Source organism: Dermacentor albipictus, chromosome 1, assembly GCF_038994185.2.
Source record: "Dermacentor albipictus isolate Rhodes 1998 colony chromosome 1, USDA_Dalb.pri_finalv2, whole genome shotgun sequence".
Lineage (NCBI taxonomy): Eukaryota > Metazoa > Arthropoda > Arachnida > Ixodida > Ixodidae > Dermacentor > Dermacentor albipictus.
Window position 1 is genome coordinate 166,227,111 of NC_091821.1, and position 22,310 is coordinate 166,249,420.

The 22,310-nt window shown below is 39.3% G+C and overlaps 1 protein-coding gene across 21 annotated transcripts in view; it reads right to left on the reverse strand.

The window, feature by feature from the left end:
- The window catches only part of LOC135911558 (uncharacterized), a 412,939-nt gene that overhangs the window by 23,465 nt on the left and 367,164 nt on the right, over positions 1-22,310 (reverse strand). For 19 of the 21 annotated variants that reach the window (XM_070528859.1, XM_070528854.1, XM_070528861.1 and 16 more), the window contains 2 exons: positions 15,867-15,959; positions 8,844-9,575 (listed from right to left, as the gene is read on the reverse strand). In XM_070528859.1, coding sequence (XP_070384960.1) covers positions 8,844-9,575; positions 15,867-15,959 — 825 coding nt within the window. Of the gene's footprint in view, positions 1-8,843; positions 9,576-15,866; positions 15,960-18,678; positions 18,955-22,310 lie in introns of those variants that run through there. The other 2 variants (XM_070528882.1, XM_070528885.1) reach the window with 2 other exon arrangements.

Sequence of the window (22,310 nt, forward strand, 5' to 3'; positions counted from 1 at the left end):
TCAAATATGGTGGATTTCAGGTGTGCATTTCAGTCACCACTAATGCCCATGTTTCCCAAATACCAAAAATGACTTGAGACGTTTTCATCAAAATTTCCCCAGTGGGCATACAACTATGTAGCATGAACAGTCACTATAGCCAAAACGTCGATTGCCAAGCCGCTGGGAAGTTACAAACCCAACTTAGGTACAAAAAGCTTTGCGAATCTGTCCGCCGATACACATATTAAACACCACTTTTGAAATTACAGGATAAGCAACTAATTTCTATCTAGCACCTTCCTCTTCAATTAGATGTTTTTTTTTTTCTTTCAGCTAAAATGTAGGTAAAATTTTTTTGCTACAATAAAAATCACTTTTTTATGTTTGCAGTACCCCACATTAAGGCTTCCAGAGTCTTAATGTCAAGAAACACTCTACACTAAGGCTGAACTTCACTACCATACTCGTGTATATAGTGTGAAAAGAAACACTAGAATTTGGACTAACATTCCAAAACCAGACATATCAGATTAAGCTGAAAACTTGTAGCCAATGCTTCACATGCAAGTTATTCTATGCTTAAGAACTAAAACAGACAAGCTGTGAAGATACACACATTAAGGAAGTCCATAGCATCAGTACCCAGTTCTTGTTTTCAAAAATTGAAAAAAGGAACAAAGCAGGGATGACAGTATCAATCATGCAAGGGAAGCAGCATCATTATCACTACCTTTAAATGCAAAGCATTTTCTGGTGCACTATGCTAATAAAGTAACATTGGTGAGAAAATATAGTGAGCAAAATGGCAGTGGCATTTACTTCCAAGCATCTGAGAGAGCCAGATAGAGTAATGCATTCTTCTTTGTTAAAAACGACACTTACTTGTCTTATTATTTTTATTTACAAAATAAAAAATGCAGCAAGAGATTACACCTAGAAAGCTATCTGGCTGTTTTGAAACATTATGCCTAATAACTTGAGCTCAAAGACTTTATGAATGTAAGTATAAATTTGTGAACTTCATAATGGGTCATGCACTGCAGTATCACACTTCACTATCACACTTCAGTATGAGCTAGAATGCAAAGTCGTCTGTCAAAACGGTCGCAGGTTGTAGATCATACTGAGTGCAATAGTACATGATCTATACTTAAGTACTAAAAGTGTGGTCACTGCAGTGTATCATGCTCCTTATTGTCACTTTGCAGGTCCCGATGCAATGGGTGTATGAAGTGCATGTATGAAGTAGTAGCTTAGCACAAATAAAACCACGGACACAAGGAAGACAGACAAGGACAAGCGCTGCTCACAACTGTTTAATGGAAGGAAACGTTCCTTAAACAGTTGTGAGTAGCGTTTGTCCTTGTCCGTCTTCCTTGCGTCCTTGGTTTTATTCGCGCTAAGCTACTACTTCAAATATGGACGACCAACTAGCCCAACAGTCAACTCTTCTAGAAGTGCATGTAGTATGCGCAGAAGCTAGCCCACAGAATGTGACTTGCAGCGAACTTGTTTCGAACTAGGTTCTGAAGTTTACAAAGTCTCTAGCAGCCATGTTCAGCCATGCAAGATAAACTGGCAAGGCAGACAGAAGTGATGCAAAATTGTTCTCTTATGTAAACACCTTTTGTAATTGCTTTTTAATGCTTTGTAATTGCTACCATGCAGAGTGACAGTTCCTTCTCTCTTTTTAAGCATGTGTACTAGTGCTCGCCTCACTTCTCTTGAAAGCACTATAATTTCACATTTCCAACCACATAGAGATCCAAAAATATGTGAGCAATTTTAGCATTACTTTCACAGTGCGTCTCTGGCACACAGATGATAATTCATGAAGCAACTATCTTGAATTTTATGCATACAGTGCTTCACTGAAAGGTCCAGTCAACTTGGAGTTGACAGCAATGGTCATTTATATCATCATACTAGAAACATTACTGGTTATTTTAGTTTGCATCTGGTCAAAGTTGATCAGTGTGTTTATCCCAACTCCTCAGTCAAAGAAAGGATAAAACAATGTGTAGTGATGCCCTTTCCAGACTATATAATAAAGCGATTGACAACAGCATCTTCATCAGTCTTGAAAAACATTCAGTACTTTAGTGACATGCAAGACTACCTCAATATCTAAAAACTAGCCTTGAAAGTGAAGTTTGAAGACATGATGTTTTTGATATGCAGAACATGAAGCACTTGTACATGTCTTGAGCATTGTGCCAAAGAAGCCTTGAGAGTCCGATCAAGTTTGGAGTTCTGGTATGTCAGCTAAAAACATGCACTTGTTTCCTCTACTCACGATTCCTCCCATATATCTGTAGGAGATGGTGATTACCTCATGCCTGAAACTTTCCCGATATTAAGCCACTAAATAAGTTGTCACTGGTACACTTGTGCCCTCCTACAACCATGAACACAGTTGTGCTAGAAACTATACTAGTCTGTAGGGGTGTTCAAATAGTGAAATTTCTTGATTGAATCAAATACGAACATTTAAGAAATACACCCTCCAAGTATTGAATCGAATATTGAATATTTTATTTCTAAATACAGTGAAATATAAAGTTTGCAATGAGTCCTCTTGGAGCAAAAATGTTATTGACAATATTTGCATTGTTTATTTACAATGCATGTAATGCTTTTCGCAAATGGATGTCCGGTCAACTGAGGACCTTGTTAATAAGAAAAAGCTGCTGCGAGTTTTGTAGAACACCACGATGATGACAGTAATGGGAAAAGGGAACAGCTCGTCATCAGTTGCACGTAGAATGTTCAGTTCCTTCAAGAAATGGAGTGTGGTACTACAGCACGGTACATTATGTTAAAGGTATGGGAACATGATGTGAATGGCCAAATAATATATTGCTTTGCCTAAATCATGACAACTAATTCACATATAAGCTGCTTAATTCATAATCAATGACCAAAAATATTTGAGCATAAGTTATCTGCCTTGTAGACTTGCTCGGAAACGGATGCCCCTACATAGTAAACACAGCTCCCTTGCACTACAATCATTCGGGACAGTCCTCCCTTTTATCATTCATTCTCCTTGAGACTCCAATAAATGCTGTTATTATCTAAGTATTTGAAAGAAACAAATATCTCACAATTTAGAATACTGTGTAGTGGCACCCCAGTGCCATCACATTTTCAAATAGAATAGAAAAGGCTACTTGATTTGTATTAAATAAGCTCCAAATCTGCACACACGACTACTAATTTGTTAACAAGCATCCATGATGCTTAAATCTGACTTATGACCATTGTTCTCTAGATTTCCCATACTTATAACTTAGTGAGCCCCAGAAGTGGAGCAAGTGATTATGCACAAATAATCATGTACCTGGTGACATTTCGTGAGCACTGAAAGCCTCACACGTTGCTAGAATGTATAGTTGCTTCTTGTGGCAATATGAAGGCTATTCAAAAACAAACAAAATTTCTTCTTCAAAAAATTTTACTGTTCACATTATGAAACTGTATACACTGTAGACTTCTCCACTAGCTACCACTCCGAGTGATTCCTTCATTAAAAAATATTTATGTGACAGACTTTCTTTGATAGTATACAGTTCTCTCATTTTGATTTCCTGTACATCCTTTATACTTTGATATCAATGTGTCTTGAGGTTTGTTAAACATTTGTTTATCTAGGAAATACCTGCAAGGTGATTAAATGGCCCCATGTCTAATTGCCTGCGACGATTTTCTTCAGCTTCTATTTGAATGCAGATCCTTATCGAGCTGAACGTGCTGGTCCTCGGCTCTTCACTGAAACTATGCACGAATTTGGTGCTGACAAACTATCCTTAGTTTTTAGTTTCCACATTATAATTTCATAGGTCAATCCCATATTCATTCCCACTTGATCACAAACTTCTCAAACAGTGAGGTGAAGAGCTCCAGGAATCACAGCAAGAACCTTTTGAACATAGTTTTTGCCCATGTTTGCAAAAATCTTGAAGTGATAGTCTCCTTCCTCTGATACTATTAAACTGCAGTCGACTTCCGTTAATTCAACCTTGACAGGACCGACTAAACTGATCAAGTTATCCGGTGGGTTGAATTAAAAAGATGCAGAAAAATCCCCATAAAACACATTTGATTCATTTGGCAGTATTTGCCTAATTCTAACACTACCCCAAATTAAACGCATGCCCACTTTCTGTGTCCAAAGTAGAAAACTAATGTAGAAATGACAAGAAAGCTCCTAAACAAAGTAGAAAACTAATGCACACCCAATATTCTTAGCAAGAAAAATGGGCAAGTCTCATATGTGTTGCACAGTGTCAGCCGCTTTCCCTAAGTCAGGTTCACCGCATAGCTTTCAAATTGTTTTATGTGATAAAGCATACAAATGCAAGAAGGTGGTTTCGGTTTTGTAATATTCAGCCCCATTTTCTTTAAAGAAAAAAGACGCACGTGTTAGAATCAGGTAAATACTATTATGGGACATTGTAAGCTACAGTTATTGCTTGAAAATCTTCCCAAGGCAGGCTGAAAATAAGTATTTTCAACAGGAGATGATGTGCGTTTAATGCATTCACTGGCCCAAAGCTCCACCGACCCAGACGCTGCCACTAAAGGGGTCTCTACTTGGTCACTATAGGGGTCAGGTGCGTGAGTACTGACTGGTCAAGTTTGAATTATCTGGCAAAGGCCAATTTTAGGGTTGTAATAATGAAAGTTTGGCCCCATTGAAATGCATGGGCACCCGCTGAAACATTCGGTCAAGATCGACTTAACCAAAAAATTGAGTTAACCGGAGTCGAGTTAACGGAAGTCTACTATACAAGTAACACATTTTTCTGTTCATGCAATTATCTCCGTATACACAACATAGGTGTCTTTGTCAATTATTTCTCAAATTTTTTACAAAACTCAATGCAGACACCTCGTTGACCCAATCATTTCATCCTCACTTCCTCCAAAATTAAAAGAATGCTCAATATACATGTGCTTAGCTTCACAGTTGTACTTTGGTAACTAATGGAAGAACGTAAAATGGATGAATGTAATTGTCTGGCCCATCTGTAGAAGTTATCTGAGTTGAACAGCAATGCATTTGTCACTACATTCTTTGGTTGTCACTAACTACAATGATTAAATTGTTTGTTTACCATGTTAAAAAAGTGGTGCAAGGCCTCTTTAAGTTCAAAGAAAATAAATTGGGTGGTTCCAACCATACAAGAGCCAAACTCAGAAAACACCACTGCCATTTCGTAGAAGTAGTAGTACCTAAACTGTATTTGGAAGTGCACCAGAATATATCATTGCTAACATGACCCTGAAGCAGTGCATCTATTGCAAGGAAAATCTGACAAAGGTTAACGAAAATATTCACCAATCACATTGTATTTTTCATCACAATGCTGCCTTCACATTATTTTTTCACACCACCAACCAAAACAAGCAGCTTATCACACTGCTACAAACAGTACAATACAGGACACTGTTTCTTACTTCAGCACCATGCGCACAGTTTATCAGGCTTTGTGTCAAACCTTTCTAAAGCAGAGTGTCATGCAAGCTGAGAAAACAGATGAACATAAAAGACATTTACAAAAAAAAAATTTACGGAATACAAGATGCAAAGATTCATTCTGTAAACCAAGAGAAAATAAAATAGTGTGTGTGGGAGACAGAATAGACCCTTTCTCGTGTTAGCCCATCCCGTGGCAAGTATTATGTTTCTCACATCACAATAGATGTTCATATCTAAATGACTTAAAAGTCATACATAACGTATATTATCAATTTGCCTGTTACCCTAAACCCAAATTACTGCAGGCTTTGATACAAGAAAAGTGTCTATTCTAGTGCCAGTCATGCAGTTGTGAGCCTGCAAACTGCAAGTGAAATAAAAAGAAAACGCTCTGGCCAAGCACCAATGATGATGAGGTGACTGAGCAAGTCCGGCGAATCCTTCAACCAAAAGACATGTAACCAAGAGCAGGCGTTCCCAAGATGCACAGCGTGCAGGCGACTGCAGAGGAACAAAAGAAAGGAGGCGACCAAAGTACCTGGCTCCAGTGGCGGTACCCTGGCTGACACAGCTTCATCCCCAGAGGTGCGCAACTGGTCCGCATCTGGGCACAGCTCGTAATCAAGCTCGGAGAGCGGAGCTGGTGCGCCACTTGCCTGACTGCCAATTTCCACTTCAGTAGACAATTGTGGTTGGAGGTCTCCGCTGTTGTCCTGTGACGAAGGCACGGATTTCTCCTCTTGCGAACCAGCCTCAGGTGAGGGGACGTCATCTTCTATGTCCGGTGCTTCGTCTTCCGTTCGCACTTCGGCGAGCTCCACATCGCTCTGTGAAAACCCGTCTAGTAATTGCATCATGACTTCCCGACTGCATTTTTCAATTTGCGCCTGATCATCCAAGGACTCTGCTGTTGGTGAGCCACGTCTTCTCCGCTCTTGGTCCTCATCAACTTCATCAGCAAATAAAGGATCTCCCAGACTAGTGACGGAGTACTGAACTCGATCTTCAACGCGACCTTCCTTCAACACTTCATACATTTCTTTGACACCAAAAAGGTTCTCTTTATTGTCTTTCTCTATGGCTGATGGGGGACCTGCTTGTGACAAGGTCTCGCTGACTTCTGATCTTTCAGGGGGGCTCCCAGCAGCATATGCAAGCCCACTATCATGTATATCTTCCTTCAGGCTGGCTTCAGGGGCAACTTCATTAAGTGACTCCACAAAAGTGCTGGCTATATGCACAACACTGTCCACAATGCGGCTGGCCTCTTCAATTTCTGTTTGCCTGTCTGACTTAAGGGGCACACAAGGTGCTAATCCCACAGTTCTATCATCCAAAACAAAGCCAACATGCTTTTCCACATTCATCACAGTGTCAGTGGACACAGCAGGAACTTTATGTGCAGGTATATCATGATCCTGAAATATCTGAGGAAAATGTATCACATTGCTAACTGTACTAGGATCCGAGGTTAAAAATTCGGCTATCTTTTCCGCTTGCAGATCACCACTTGAGAAACTGCCTCCATCTTCAGCTTCATCTTCTAAAGACGATGAACCACCACGTAAAAATGGTATTGCTAACTCAACCTCTTTATATCTAGAAAGTTCCTTTTGTTGGTCCTCATCTGAAGAATATGGCATGTCACTTCCACTTTCACGATGCCCTGTGCTTGCTTCAAGGCACAGTTCATCCTGGTGCAAATCATTACTATCAACAGCCTTGACAAGCGTATCAGTGGTTATTCCTGAAGCTTTCTTTGGAAATTCTGTATCTCTCCTGTCACTATCACCAAATGACAAAGGCAGGTTGTCCACTTTGCCAGCAGTCTGTGAAGTTTCATTTAGCAGAATTTCGTCTTTTGAGGCAGCACTATGACTAGAGGCTTGCTGATCTAATGCACTGCTTTTTGCAGGAATGCTCACAATATCCTCAACAATCAAAGACTGCTCACCTTCATTTCTTGTTGTGATGTGCAAACTATGTTCTTCGCTAAGCTGTTTTGCTAACGCTATCTCTAGGTGAGAACTTGACTCAGCACTAAGAGATGAGCTGTCAGCACACTTCTCTTTTTCCACTCCAAAAGCTGGCTCAGAGACTTCTGTCAAGCCCTCCTCATAATCAGGCTCTTTTGAGGCAGTTTCATCCTGGACATGGCTAACAGCTTCATCCTCTTTCTTGTCCTTCCCAGATACACACTCAGAGGTAACTTCTGAACCATGAACAGGAGGTTCATAGGCTGCAACAGCAGGTCTCCATTCTGACAACTCACATATCGGAAAAGACTCGCGACTTTCCAAAACAGTAATAAATTCTTTAACATCTCTATCATAGCTGTCTTCATCACTTTCTCTCAACCTACTTTTCTGATGAGCACTTAGAGAAACTAAGTGTTCAGAGTTTTCGTTACCTCTTCTTTCTTCTTCCACAAATTCTTTGCTAGCATAACTTTCTAGCTTCTTAGTCGTGAGATGGACAGAGGCTGAGTCCAATGAGATGTTGGTATCTCTAGCTGTATCTGCTGCAAAATGTTCTGGAGTTTTCGCATGAACCATGCTCTCACTTTGTCTGGGAATAAAGTCACGTGGCAACAAGCCATGTGATATGCCTAAAATGTGTGCATCCTGTTCGCTGTCCTCTTCCGACTTTGTGCCCACAAACTCTTGACTTGATCCATCAAATGCTGCAAGCACTGCTTTTGGAAGATCTCGTGTCACACAGCCTTCACTGTCCACTGGAGCAACACTTTCCCCAAATGCTGATGAGAGCTTGTGCTGTATGTCAGCATATTCTGTTTTCATCATAGTTTTTTCCTTTGCAGATGGCTGCGACATTTCGACTTGATCTGGCAATTCAGCACACATTTCAAAGAGATTTGACTCCTCAGAAACGTGTGATATGTCTAGCATTTCGATCTGCTTCCCAGAGAGGATGTCACTAGCAGGCAGAACTGCGATGGGTGCTGTAGCTACAACTCCACCAATTTCTCCCCCGTCTTTCCCCCTAGCCTCTTCCATAGCCCTTGTAAAACCTTGTTTTAGAGGTAAATCACTCACTGTCGGTGAATCTAAAGCTGTCAGTTCAATGGGTGAAGAGCTTAATGTCTCAAAAGTTGCACTTTGAGTGCTTGCTTCAATGCCCTTTTGCAAAATTCCTGATCCAGCCACAATGCCCATTTGAAGACCTGAAGCAAGCATGTGTGACTGCGAACTAAGCAAAGAAGTTTTATGGTCTGTCAAATGTTGCCTTCCTGACACAGCGATATCTTTGTTAGTCTGGTTAGGAGGACCAGCTTTTGAAAAAGTTAAATCTGTAGTAGCTTCATGCACCAGGCACACAGAATTATCGCTTAAAGCAGCAGGTTGAGAAGGCTTACCGGTTTGGCTACCTTCTTGTTGAGGTGCTAACAAGGAATCTTTGTAAGCATCACGCAGAGGCGATGGTTTCTCTCCAGGTAGCTCACAGCTAGATATGAGCGTTTCACTAACACATTCTTCAGGGGCTGGCATTCGCACTCTCATTCGAGAGAACTGCTGATCTATGTCTGCGGATGACTGCACAGAACGCACATCAAAAGCTTCCTTATCAGCATCACTTGTGTGCACAAGTAACCGTGTGTCACTCTTTCCATCAGTATCCTGTTGGCCTTCTATCTGCTGCAATGATTCAGCCATTTCTGGCATATCTTGAAACTTTTGCTCTCTGCTTTGACGTCTTTTATCCATTAGGTCAAGATGAGGCAGGCTGGCAACTGGCAATGAACTTACTTGAGCTCCATTTTGAAATAGTCTTAACCGTTCAGCAAACACTATGTTTTCTTCAACAATTTCCCCCTGTGAAGTAAGGCTCTCTGAGCGTGGTCGTGGCTTGACCGTCACGACTGGTCGTGTCAGTGCTGTATCCAAAGATGGTGTGCTCCCCAATCTTGTACCAAGAGTTTCCTGCAGTGGTGACTGTTCAGATAGCTTCTCAAAAAACTCTTTCTTCTGGAAGAATGTGAGAGACTCTGCTTCATCGTGCCTTGATGGTGCACTGGCTGCTGAGCCACCATGGCTGCCTTTAGATGAATGACTTATGCTGGTGGACATGGTGTCGCCCCTAGGTGCACCTGTCGTATTCGGGTGGAAGGGAAGAAGGGGGAGGAACAACTCAGCGGCATACTGCTCTGCTAAAAAACTGCTGCTCCTCGTCTCCTTCTTGAAGATCACGTGATGCTGATGAGCATGAGTAAATAAAAAATTAAAAAAAAACTGCTACTCACACTTCAATACTGCTTTCTTTACCATAAAGACACAGCTAAGTCCTGTATAGCAACCTAAGACAATGCATGGTGCGGTTGGTCACTTCTAAAATAAGCAAGAAATAAGCAACAATTGCATTTATGAAAAAAAAAAGTATGTGTTATACATTCAAGAAGCTGCAACAAATAAGAGGATAAGCTGTGCATCACACTCCTATCACAACTCATAAATCATACCTTGCTTGTGCAGCCATGGGTGGCAGTGAAAATCACCAATGTTCAACCAATTGTAAATTGTGTTGGAAACGAAAACCAGATGAAAAATATTACCCTCAGCATCAAGCTCAACTGCTGGTGCAGCACAAGCGCACACACTCATGCAGACTTTGTGAAAGCAAAGTATACAAGCATAGGAGACACACAGCCTGGGAGTTTTTTCTGCTTCTCTAAATCTAAGCTAATACCAATGCTGCTACATGAAACTTCGTCACAAAAGCAGTTATTCTTGAAAGCAGGTAGTCATTACACTGTGTCAAAAGTTATTGGCTGCTATTGATTACATTAAAATGAAAACAGGGGCTTAGGTTCCGTCCTTTACAGTACTTCTGTTGTAATGTTTGTGCCCAGGAAATATGCACCGAGAAGCAGTGCCTTGTATTTTAGGCTTCTAGCGTCCACTGAGACTTTATGACAAATTAACTGCATTCTTAAAAGCCGCAATCAATAGGCCCCTCATGATTCTTTTACCTCAGCAACTGAAAATGCCAAGTATCTTCACATCCTGAAAATTTGCACATTCGCCATAGGCTACTTAATGTTATTAGACACAGGAATCCACACCATCACAAAACTTTAGACATCCATGTTCAAGATAACTGTACGAACATTAGTGCTGACACACCTTGTAGTTAAAATTCATACCCTAGGAAACATCATTCAACAGAAAATAACTGGCTGATGATGATGAAGTGTGTGGTAAACCCCCACTCAGGACAAGCCTATTGATCTTTTTTTTTAGGCTACATATATTTGCAGAAAAGATGAGAACACACTCAACAATAGGAGGGAAACAAGAAGAACTTGCTATCTGACTGCATAAATAAATACACTGGTTGCCTGTTTTGCCTTCAAAAATAAGAATATGCCAATTAAAAAGCAAACAACACTCAGGATGAAACCATAACAAGCACTGCCAGTCAGGAAAAGCATGACTGCACATAAACCAAAAATTCACAAACACAAATAAATATAAAAAAGCAGTAAGCAGCATAAAAATATTTTACCGTGCACCAAGGGGCAAAGCCAAATACATCAAAGGCATTCGTTATACAAACTAATAAATTGAAAAACAATCAAAGCAAGAATTAATTTAAATGCATGCACATACATTCTGCAACACTAAATCAACACATAAAAACGCTTGTAGCTGCATCTACAGCAAGTGTGCTTCAGAACTACTAAGCATTTCAAGTATTAGATTATAACTAGGCTTCCGATTTTAGAACATTTAAGAAAAATTTGGCGAGTATTGCTTACTGAATTTTTAAAATTAAGTGTATAACTGTTTGATCAACCGATGCTAAACAGAAATTGGCTTGGTAATTATAATTTAAAAATCAAGCGAGCTGTTAAACATTTAAAGACCTAATCAATAAAACATCAAAGATAATAACACAAGCCCAGTACCTGCAGTTCCTGTTTACAGCATGCCTCTGCTACCTTTTATGTGATCTGAACATCGTGACAATAATTCTGGTGTCTCCCACACGATCTGTATATTGTACAAATAATTTCAGTGCAACTGAATTAGATGGAGCAGGAACTGCAGTTTAAGGAGTTACTGTCTCCTGCAGCAATAGCATATGTTCCATGAGGTGAACATTGACACATCTTTCCATTGTTGTATTGTTATAATTGAACTCTGCCATGGAAAAAATTTAATGGTTTAGTGGCTTACAACATAATATGACATGTCAGTTTCCAATGAACATATACTGTTGAAAAAAAATTTTATTGTAGGGTTTTACATGCCAACACCACGGTCTGATTATGAGGCATGCCATAGTGAGGGACTCTGGAAATTTGGACCACCTGGGGTTCTTTAATGAGCACCTAAATCTAATTACATGGGTGTTTTTGTATGTTGCCTCCATAAAAATGCAGCCGTTGCAGGTTGACGCATCAGGCTCCTCACTGGTACTTGCCACACAATACAGTGTGGATACAGTCCTTGTACGCTTCACATGAGGTAACATGGTTCCACTAATAAACTCTAGTGTTGCACAAATTCTGTTGAATATAACCTTCTAATTTAAACCCATTAAAATTACTACGGCAGCAGGACAGGAAGTTCAAAGGATGCAAGAACATAAATCTGATGCCACAAGTGCTGAACTGATACACTAGGCAAAAAATATCAATTTGGTAAGCAAGGAAAGAAGCCACTATTACAAACACATAAAAAACAAAGATACGACATGACAACTCTAGACTGTCATCAACTATGACAGCATGTGGTCAGATTTATTTAAAAATGTCGTAAGGATCGGTTCTTTATCCCAAAGAATGAGAAGGGGTGCTGACATAGGTACAGGTGCCTTGTAGCCTTAAGATTTCCTCACCTTTGAAAATTTTGTGCATTGTTTTATCCTAGCTTCTGCTCACCATCATTAAGTTTTTGAACACAAGCATACAGCCACAGTCCATACAGTGGAAGGCTAATTGCCCTGAAACAGCACACTTTACATTGTACTCAAGTTCTCAGATCCATTCATTAAGATAGCAGGCTGTTATCCTGCCTACACTTTTTTAGAGGACAGTGGAACCAAATAAAAAGCATTTTGACTGCAAGTGACTCACACATGACAGCAATGCTTAGTGCAGCCTCTGGCTATATTAGCCCCATCATTAACCTGGCAACATAAACTTGTTAACTAATTTCGTGTGGAAAAGACGACATTCAGTCCAGCCTTTCTGCCAATCTTATTCAAATTTTGTGGGAGAGATATTCAAGATAACTGAGACTTGTCTTTTTTGCCTTTAAACTTTAGTTTTGGTAAGAGTGTCCTTTGTCCTTCCTGCGCTGCTGCATTATTACGATGAATAACCTAGCCCATCAACTCGTGGAGATTAAACTGTCTTGTTTAATCTGTCTTGTTTAGCTTAGTAAAGAAAACCCTTAAATGCTTCAGTCAAGATTCTAGCCAGTGCAATAATATTTAAGCAGCCTGCCCGCTTTATGGACCCTATTCATTTATGCACTCCACCAACACATCTCGAATAAAGGGCTTTTGAGCTTCTATTCTGAGACAACAAGCATAATAGCTTCAACAGTAATTTAGTTGTATAACACCCACTTGGCAAATATATTTGAAGCCAAAAATGTCCGAAAATTGATGTTTTCAGTTTTCACTGATTTCAAGTACTTTTTACCAGCAAATATTTATCAGCTTAACCAAAAAGTCGGAAGCCTAATTATAACACGGCACTGAATTACTACTAAACAACATTTGGCTGGTCAATATTTAACCACACTAGCAACTGTAATATTGGTTGCAATACTAGAAACTACTTTGCACTAAAAAATGATTTTTGTCAACATCCAGACTGCACAGCAAGCTAATTGAAGCACCAGCTACTCAATACACATCACCAATGTGCATGTTTTAAGTAAATACAGGTCAACTAGAGTGCTGCCAGAAGAGTGTAGATAGATAAAAGATAGTGCCGGTGATTAAAGGTTTTTTACTAACAAGATGCACACAGGTAAAAAGAACTCACTAAGAAGATCACACTAAGACTGGAGGTAGTTGCACTGTGTTATCAAATAGCACCTGTGTATGCCATGTCATGTTGTTACAATAAGAGCAGCCAAAAGAAGTAAAAAAATTGAAACTGCTTTGCACAGAGAAACACAATATTAACTCCTTAAAATTTAAAACAACAGGTAATTGAAACTGAAGCCATGCTTAATGAAGCATAATACTGTGGTGCAACACCTCAGAAAGATGGTGACACTCAAAACAATACAAGTACAGTCAGCAAAACTAATACATCTTTCTTAAGTATAACATTACCTTGTCAATGGTATTGACGTGGCACCTATCAATATGCGAGCTTGAAAAAATATTATGCTAAATTAAAAATGTGTAATTGAAGAAGTAGTAATACTTCTTTATACTGAAAATTAAGAAAAAGCAGTCAATCAAAAAAGTTGCAGTTTCGCCCGAAAGGCAAAGCATCGATTGCGATAGCATATTAGTGGACAGCTAGCTATACGAAGGACAGTAGTTTTATCGGCCATATAAACTTGTAAACATAGTCATACTAACTAAATTAACAAGCTTGGTGACACGCACGCACAAGCAAACATTAACACATCTCACTCGGCGACCGCAGAAACTCGCTGTCAAAATGCTAGAGTGAGGATGCATGGTAGCAGCAGCGAGCAAATTGACCTTCGTGCTGTGTCTCGTATAAACGCAAACTAAGCCGCAAAAACGCAGCACGCGGCCAGACTCTGTCCCTATCGCAGATGGCTTTCAAGATACAGCAACCACCTCGGTGACCCCCCCTCCCCTCTCACCTTCCCCCTCGATTGTTGCGCGCAATGGAGGACAGCGCACCTCCTCCCCGATTCCCTCGCTTGCACGCGCGAGATTTAGCCGTGATTGCCGGGTCAACCTGGCACGCTTTCACTTGCACATACAGCACACAGTGTGAGGCAACGATTTCATCATCCTTGGACTTTATACGGAACCTCATGGCGACAACAGAAATGCACCTAGAGTGTCCATATAATTGCTATCGCAATAAAAGATAAGTTCATAGGCACAACTGCAATATGTAACACATGTAACAACACAACACATGCAATTACATTAAATAATCTCAAATCAGTAACAATTTCAGACAACTTGCCTTTGTAAGGGGGGGATGTGGGGCTAAAATTAAGATTTTTGTTTCCTAATTTTGTTTGTTTTGGATTTCTCAGCATATAAAGAGCTCCTCACCAAGTTTGGTTATTATCTGCATGGCAGAAGTGAATAAAACTTGCTTTCCTTTACCCGGCAGTGGCATGTCTTTCGGCATGTTTTGAGATCTTGTAATATTTTTTTCTCAGTTTGCACTTCTTGATCTATTCGCACTTCTAGGAAAATTATTGTTTCGAAATTGCAATAAGAAATTTTCTAAGATTGTTATTAGGCTGAAAATTTGTGAGAAACAAGACTATGCACATTTTGAATTTCTATATTGCTTCTATTGTGAGAAAAGGTATACATTTCTGCATCATAATAACAAGAAAACAGTTTGTTTTCAAGTGACACGGTTTCTACAAAAGAAGGCATAAAATTGCAAGCAGCTGCCCCTATTCTATCATGTAGGGCGTACAGAAGATGTTTATTTCAAAAAAGGTTATCTAACATTGTAATTTTTAAACAATAGTTTTCCTAAAGAGGCACACTCATTTGCTCAATAGGATATGCAGAACTTCTTTTGCATTTATGCTAGGGTTGTCAAATTTACTACAAGTTCTAACGACAAGAAGACAAAGCCACCTGCCGCATTTTGTTAAAATTGGCATGGCAGTTCAAAAGTTTACCTTTCAGCCTCGCATCTACCCAAAAGTGTTTATGATCAGTGCAATGAAGTCGAGAGTGGAAAATTTGTTGCAGTGACACTGTAACAGTTCAGTTCTCACAAAACATCGACTGTATGCCAAGTCAAAGAAATGAAATGAAAAAGAAACACAAAGCTTGTCAAGCCATAATGACAAAAAAAGGGGGGGGGGCAAAATTTTTTTAAAAATTTGTCACTGTGATTAAACAATGTCCTAACAAGGTACCCCTTGGCATGCAGGTGACTAAACACGTAATCCGCACGAGGCTCTAAATTCACCAAGAATGTCACTCTTAGTTATCTACAGCAATAATAACCTGCCTACGTTTTACCTACTCAAAAAAATATTTTTTTATGCTTAAATTTTCCAAATAGTCAGCTGAAATGACTATTACCAGTTGGCACAACAGAAATGAAATAAAATTTCCAATTGAATATTGTGATCCTACTATGAAAATGAAGTGAAAAATTGTACAGAATGAAGCAACAGGCAAAAAAAAGCACACTAATCAAAATATAAACATTTAAAGAGCAACTTACCTTCGCCCGGTTTCATCGATGTCACAGTAGTGTGAGTTGTCTTGCTAATAATGTGGCGCACTTCTCCTGAATCTGGGTCGGTTTCAGTCCATTCTGTACAACAATGGCAAACAGGTTTAGCACCCTGAAGTGCTATGGCACAATATCATGCAAAACCTAGCAATGACACCTACAACTTGCAACCAATAAATTGTGTATATATAGGTTACAGCTAACCTGGCAAATGAAAAGTAAATATGTTCAGCATCAAATTAGTAGCCGCATCCACAGAACATGGCTGATACCTTTGAATACTGGCACCTTTACATTGAGACAGGCTACATGGCGTTAGTTTCCGCAACAGTTCTGAATGTATGTAAACTGCTGTAATATGATGCACAAATATAGCAATATCCTAATACAAGCTGCTTTTGGAGCATGCAAAAAGGAAAATTCACAACTTACTACAACTGGTTGCTAAAGCATGCAGCTGAGAATAAGGCTGTGGAGCTTGTTATTTCAAGACATGTTATATGTGATAACACTGCACAATGCTTATTAGCCACATGCTCAGTTAAGAATTTCAGCACAAATAATAGCAAAAGACAACACAGAGCATGCAAATAGGAAAAGGATAGAAGCATTTAGAGGGCAGACATACAAGCAAAGAAACTACTAAAGGAATAATTATGGTAGAGCACACAGATTTAAGTAAAATAACATTCCTGTATTTATAATTTTTAAACTACCATCAATTCTATAGATGACTGTTGTTTTCGACCTGCTCCGAGTTTAATATGTTTCAGTGGATATGGTTATTCACTGTGATTAACCTTCATCACTCTGGACATGGCAGCCATATGCACAGGCAATAGTAGTGAAAGTGTACATACTTGGAACACAGTGCCAAAATTACCTCAGTTCATGTTTCTCCTTGTCTTCTACATGCACATTAAAATAAAACTGAACAATTACACACCCTACTTGAGCAAAGAGGGAAAGGGAGTATCTTATGCCTTGCTTCTGATGGCAACACATAAAATATTTTACAGATGTTAAAGAGCACAGGAACAAGACTATCAGCTGATCTGCCTGTTTGAGCACAGTGTCCCTTCCAGAAGGCATTTTGTTTAACATTTATATCAAGTAATATTATTATGAAGTTTCTAATTACATAATAGGCAGGGTAAGTGGGATAGATTTCAGCAAGTGCAACAAGCAGTTGTAATAAAAAATATAGACAAAAATAAACTGCCAAGATACATTAACGTATTCTCACGGAAGACTTCTGCAGAGGAAGGCAAGTGCTTAACGGCCTCTCTAAGCTATCTTTTTGTAGAACAAATATTCCATGCACAGCTCAAGGTAGCCTTACAATCTTTTCAGTGACTTATTAATAAGGCCAGACAAGCAATATTAAAGCTTTGGTGTCAGAAGGTTGACTGTACAAATATTCAGATAAGTTTCTTCATAAGTTCATTTTCATGAAAGACAAAACAACGTTTCCATAGTGAATCCATACTTTCATGCTTTTGGCACCAAATAACTGACATATACATCACTGCAATGCTGAAATTAGTATTCAGTGAAACATATGTGCAAATTTGCATTAGTAAAGAGTGAGAAGGACAGGGCAGACAACCATAATGCACAGAAAGAGTTTGAGACAAAGAACCCCTGCTCTAACCCATGAGTGGCAAGGCTGAAAATTAAAAGGACAAAGTATTATTAATTCCCTCTGGAAGTGGTTTGGCCTCAGAAGCACGAGCTTACTCTCAGTCTGTTAGACAAACACGAGCAAGCCACAGAGTTTAGTAGGTGAAGCAGGAAAGCAAGAATGTGGTCAGAGTTTAAAAGGAGCAAAGTGGCAGCTGACCTCCTCCACTGCCAATGGAGTTGTGGGGCTCCACAGCCAAGTCTTCGATGTCCGTTCCTTCAGAGCCCACATCAAGTTCTTCCAGGCCTGCCATCAGTCGGCATGTAGGGCTCCTTGGCTCAGGCATGATAACAAGCTCCCCTTCATCTGTCAAAGAACCTACGTCTTCTTCAACAAAGAATTTCCTCAGCAAGCGTTCCTGATCATTACGGCTCGTCAGACGATAAGGCAAGCCAGAGCTTGGACATCGGAGCTTGCTCCTTTTTACTTCACTAGAGATTTTATACTTTTGTGACCGAACATCCAGTTCCCCGAGCACAGCACGGACATGGGCCGACAAATTGGCAAATTCACTTTCTGAAGAAGCTGATCGTGGTGACTGGCAAGCTTCAAATGTACCTGGGGACGACAAGGAGCAAGGCTGTGAATGTGATCTCTGCCTGCTGTGTGTTGGCTTCTGGCCAATGTGATTGCTGTCATTTTGAAGCCATTTGCTTTCACCTGAAATTTCTTTACACTCCAAATTATCCAGCTGCACCTCTTCAATAAATCGCTTTGCTGTGTTCTTGCTGCCTTCTGCATTTTGAGCAGAACTATCCCGAGGCATATCCCGACGCCTCACTGATTCCACATCGAGGTCTTCCACATCTGTCTTATTTTCATCACCAGAATCCTCTTCCTTATCAACCAACATTGTTCTCTGGTCAGCAGTGTCCATAGTCTCATGGTCACTCAAGTTTTCGACATCAGTTTTGTCACCATCATCATCAGGATGCAGAGGGCTTAGCATTTCCACCATTTCAGGAAGATCTTCAAATCGCTTGAAGGTTGGTTTTGGAGTAGCTTCACGAGTTTGCCCATCAGGCGCTTCCAGCACTGACACTACAACACCTCCGGGTGCCTCCTTACTGTCTGAAGGAGCCTCGCACTGCCCATTGTCAATTGTGTTTGCTGCCATATTCGTTAGCAAGTGAGAAGTTGCTGCTGTGCTTTATTTATTTAGAGTGGCAGTAGCATAAAGCAGTGCAGTATAGATGGTGCAGATGGTGCAGATTGAAAAAAGGTGATGAAATAAAGATACTGAAGAGAAATGTTCCTTTGCAGGTTGAGACAATGAGCGATGAAATTGTTGATGCGCTTATTTTATGATTGGTTGCTGTCTTTTTTTCACTCGGAAATGGATTTACTAGTTTTTAGAGCGCTTCTTGCCACGTTTCTTTTGCTTCTTGGATGCTGTAAAACCACCAACAAATAAACAAGTGATGTGTGAGTATAACACAAAGTACAAAACAAAACAAAAAATTCAGTTGCATTGTAAACTCAAGAGTACAGAACTTCTAATTCAGAATGTGCTTGAATGAAAGTGGCCAAGTAGGAGCTTCAATTTTTACATGCATGAAAATTTGTGCTAAAGCTAACTTTCACATATACTAAATAAAATTTTTAAAAGCTCAGGTAATTGCACCATACTAAGTGGTAAAATAAGAACACTAAGTGTGTGATTTATATAATGGCAACTTAAAGAAATGGGTGTCACAGCATGAGTGGTGAAAATTGTACATTACCTGTTATTTTGCACACCTTTACCATGGACAGACAGCATAACGAAATATTTGGGGGAATTAAATACTTTTACCTGTATTCTATAGAAATTATTAAGCTGTATATGAAGTAGATAGACAGTCTCAATGGAGTAATTGCAACACTTCAGTATAAATAATGTCATTGGGTCTTTTCTTTACCTTTCGTTTTATTCTTTTCCAATATGGCACAACAATAGCCACATCAGGAAATGAAATGAAGGTGAATGCTCGAGCAACAATAGGTCATTTTAGACATTGAGATGCCGCAATAAAAATGTGCACTACCCATAATAACCATGTAACAAGGTATTTCAACAGTTAATTTGCCATGGTCTCAGTGCAAAAGTAATAACTTTTTTTGTGTTAATGCTCTTCATAAAAAAAAATTTAACTTGAAAATATGGTAATAAAGATGACAAGCAATAACTCCAAAAGAAAGAAACAAAGAAATGTTTATCTCACAAGAAGTTACAAGAGTGCAGCATTTTAATGCTTCGCAGTCATTGATGTACACTCACTTCTCAGTCATTTCAGTCAAGAACTATTTCAGCGACTATGGATATTATGAAAAATACCATTCCTGTGCATAAACGCTTGATGAACACTTTATATGTACAGTTTCCCCCCCTGCATTCTAAAGCTCATTATTAGTCATTCACCAGGGTATGATATATTTGAAACATGTGCAAAGTGAAGGCTGAGGTTTTTACTCCAGGTCTCACAGTAGGAGACCGTCTCCTTCCTCAAATTTTTCACCTTACTATGTGACACAATGTACATGTTTGCTGTTACTTATAGGATTCTTGTCAATAAAATGTGACCTTCTGTCGAACCCCTTTATGTCTGAGATCTGCAGATGGCACCTCTTTTTTCTTTTGATTCTAGGTCACTAACAAGTTGCTCAACTCACTTCCTACAATAGAAGAGATGCTTCAACCCAAAAAAGCAGTTTCACCTAGCATTTCAGTTATGTATATGACAGAAAGATAGACAAGCAGGTTAGCTGGTTGACATTCATTTAGATAACTTTTTGAAGTGCAATAAAAAGACGGAAGACAAAGTCACTGAGCAATCTGGCCATTGTACCAATATATGTCTAAAGGGGCATTAGGCACCGCATAATTCATCTGAGACATCACATCTGGCAGTCTACTGCAGAGAGTGCAGGTGCTGCATCATGCTTAATGAAACAGAGGTAGTTTTCAGAAGCAATAACAAAGAATTAGCAAAGACTTCCCATATTATAAAAAGAGGAAATGCTTGCGTCAGCCATCCTTCTTTTGTGCTACATGATAAAGAATTTGCATTTCTCGATTGCTAGGATATGTGCATGTTTGGCTTCAACTTTCAGGCTTCTTAACAATTAGGTATTGGTATATCGTTTTGATTTCTTAATCCGTAATTTTTTTTCCTGCTTTGCTCCGCTTACACAATCACTTCGATGTATATATACTATACGAAGCTTCTCCAATAAATTCTTCAGTTGCAAGTAAATGCCTTGTTCTGTCGTGCCTCTGTCATCCGTCCTTTTAGTTATATATTTTTTAAATTCTCAAGATAGATGTATATGACAACACATAGCGTGGAAAAGAGTAGTTGGCCCTGCCAATGGAAACTTGTGCCTTCTCTCATCGAGGAATACCCTTCATCTGCTCTAATGGAATTTTCAGATCACACACTGAAATTCTTTTCAGATCTACTGACATCAAGCAAGTTACTTACATCAAAACACGAGAAGAGATAAGACTGCCATATTTTGAGTGCACTGCAACAACACACACCTGATTCACTAAGTGCACTGCGTTATGCCCTTCTCCATGAAAAAGACCTACAATGCATAATGAATAAGTATTCAAAGTGTTCAAAAAGGTTCCTTAAGGGCTGGCCACAGGCCACAAACAAAAGAAAATCATTTAAAAAGAAGAAAAATATCTGCAGGAATGAGCACACACATGGCAGGTGCCCATTTAACATCTCACCAGAACCAACTTTCTTACATGCCAGGCGTGGCTCATTGTGTGACTGCAAGAGGTTATTTACCTTCCTTGTGCAAAACCATATGAGGCAGCTACAAGAATATTCAACTGTCTATCAAATGTCTCAAAAGCCAAACTAGGAAAAAGTGAGCCAAAAGGACTCAAAATTTTCAGTAATTTAGCAATAAATAACAGTTTCAGCATGTGATATGCACTATGAGACTGCCATCTTTAGCCTGAGTAACTCCAAAGATGACGTTTACAGCATGATGCATAAGTGCATAGAGCACAAGTTTAGCTCGACAGAATTTGCAGATCCCCAATATAATTGGGCTACTCTATTTGCAACGTAAAGCCACAAACACTAAAGCATGTGGGTCACAGGAACATAGTAAGTCTCAGCTCCTGCTTGAATATCTTGCCTGGTTCAAAGACAGACTAAAAAGCTACATACTGTTGACTCAGACTATTTAAAACTCCTATGAAGTGCACATGTTGTTTTGAATTATGAAAAGTTAAATTACACTGAGCCCAATAAAATACAGCCCGAAGAAGAATTATGGGTTACTGGCACTACAAAAATACACATGCAGTTGTGTTCAAACAGATATACGAGTACAATCAGAACAGGTATACTGTTTTGTAGCGGTGCTCATCAAGATAAATGCCAGCCCGAATACCAAACATAGGCATATTTGGATTATTTCTAAGCCAAAACTTTTTTGACGTAATCTTTGCATAAGTTATCATAACTTATGCAATGGCCAGCTTCTGAATTATTATGAATCTACTGTATATACTAGTATATGTAACTTTTGCAGATATGTCTTATGCCAATAATATATAAAATTGTGTTAGTGTATAAACAGAGATTTCTGCTTATGGGGATCAAATAATGGCAAAGCTCAAATGAGCTCGTGTGAAAAAGCAGCCAAATAAGTCATAATTTACTATTTGTGCATTATTTAGCCTCCATTGACGACAGCCTGCCAATTTATTTCTACATTTACAGTAACATGTTTTTATGTTA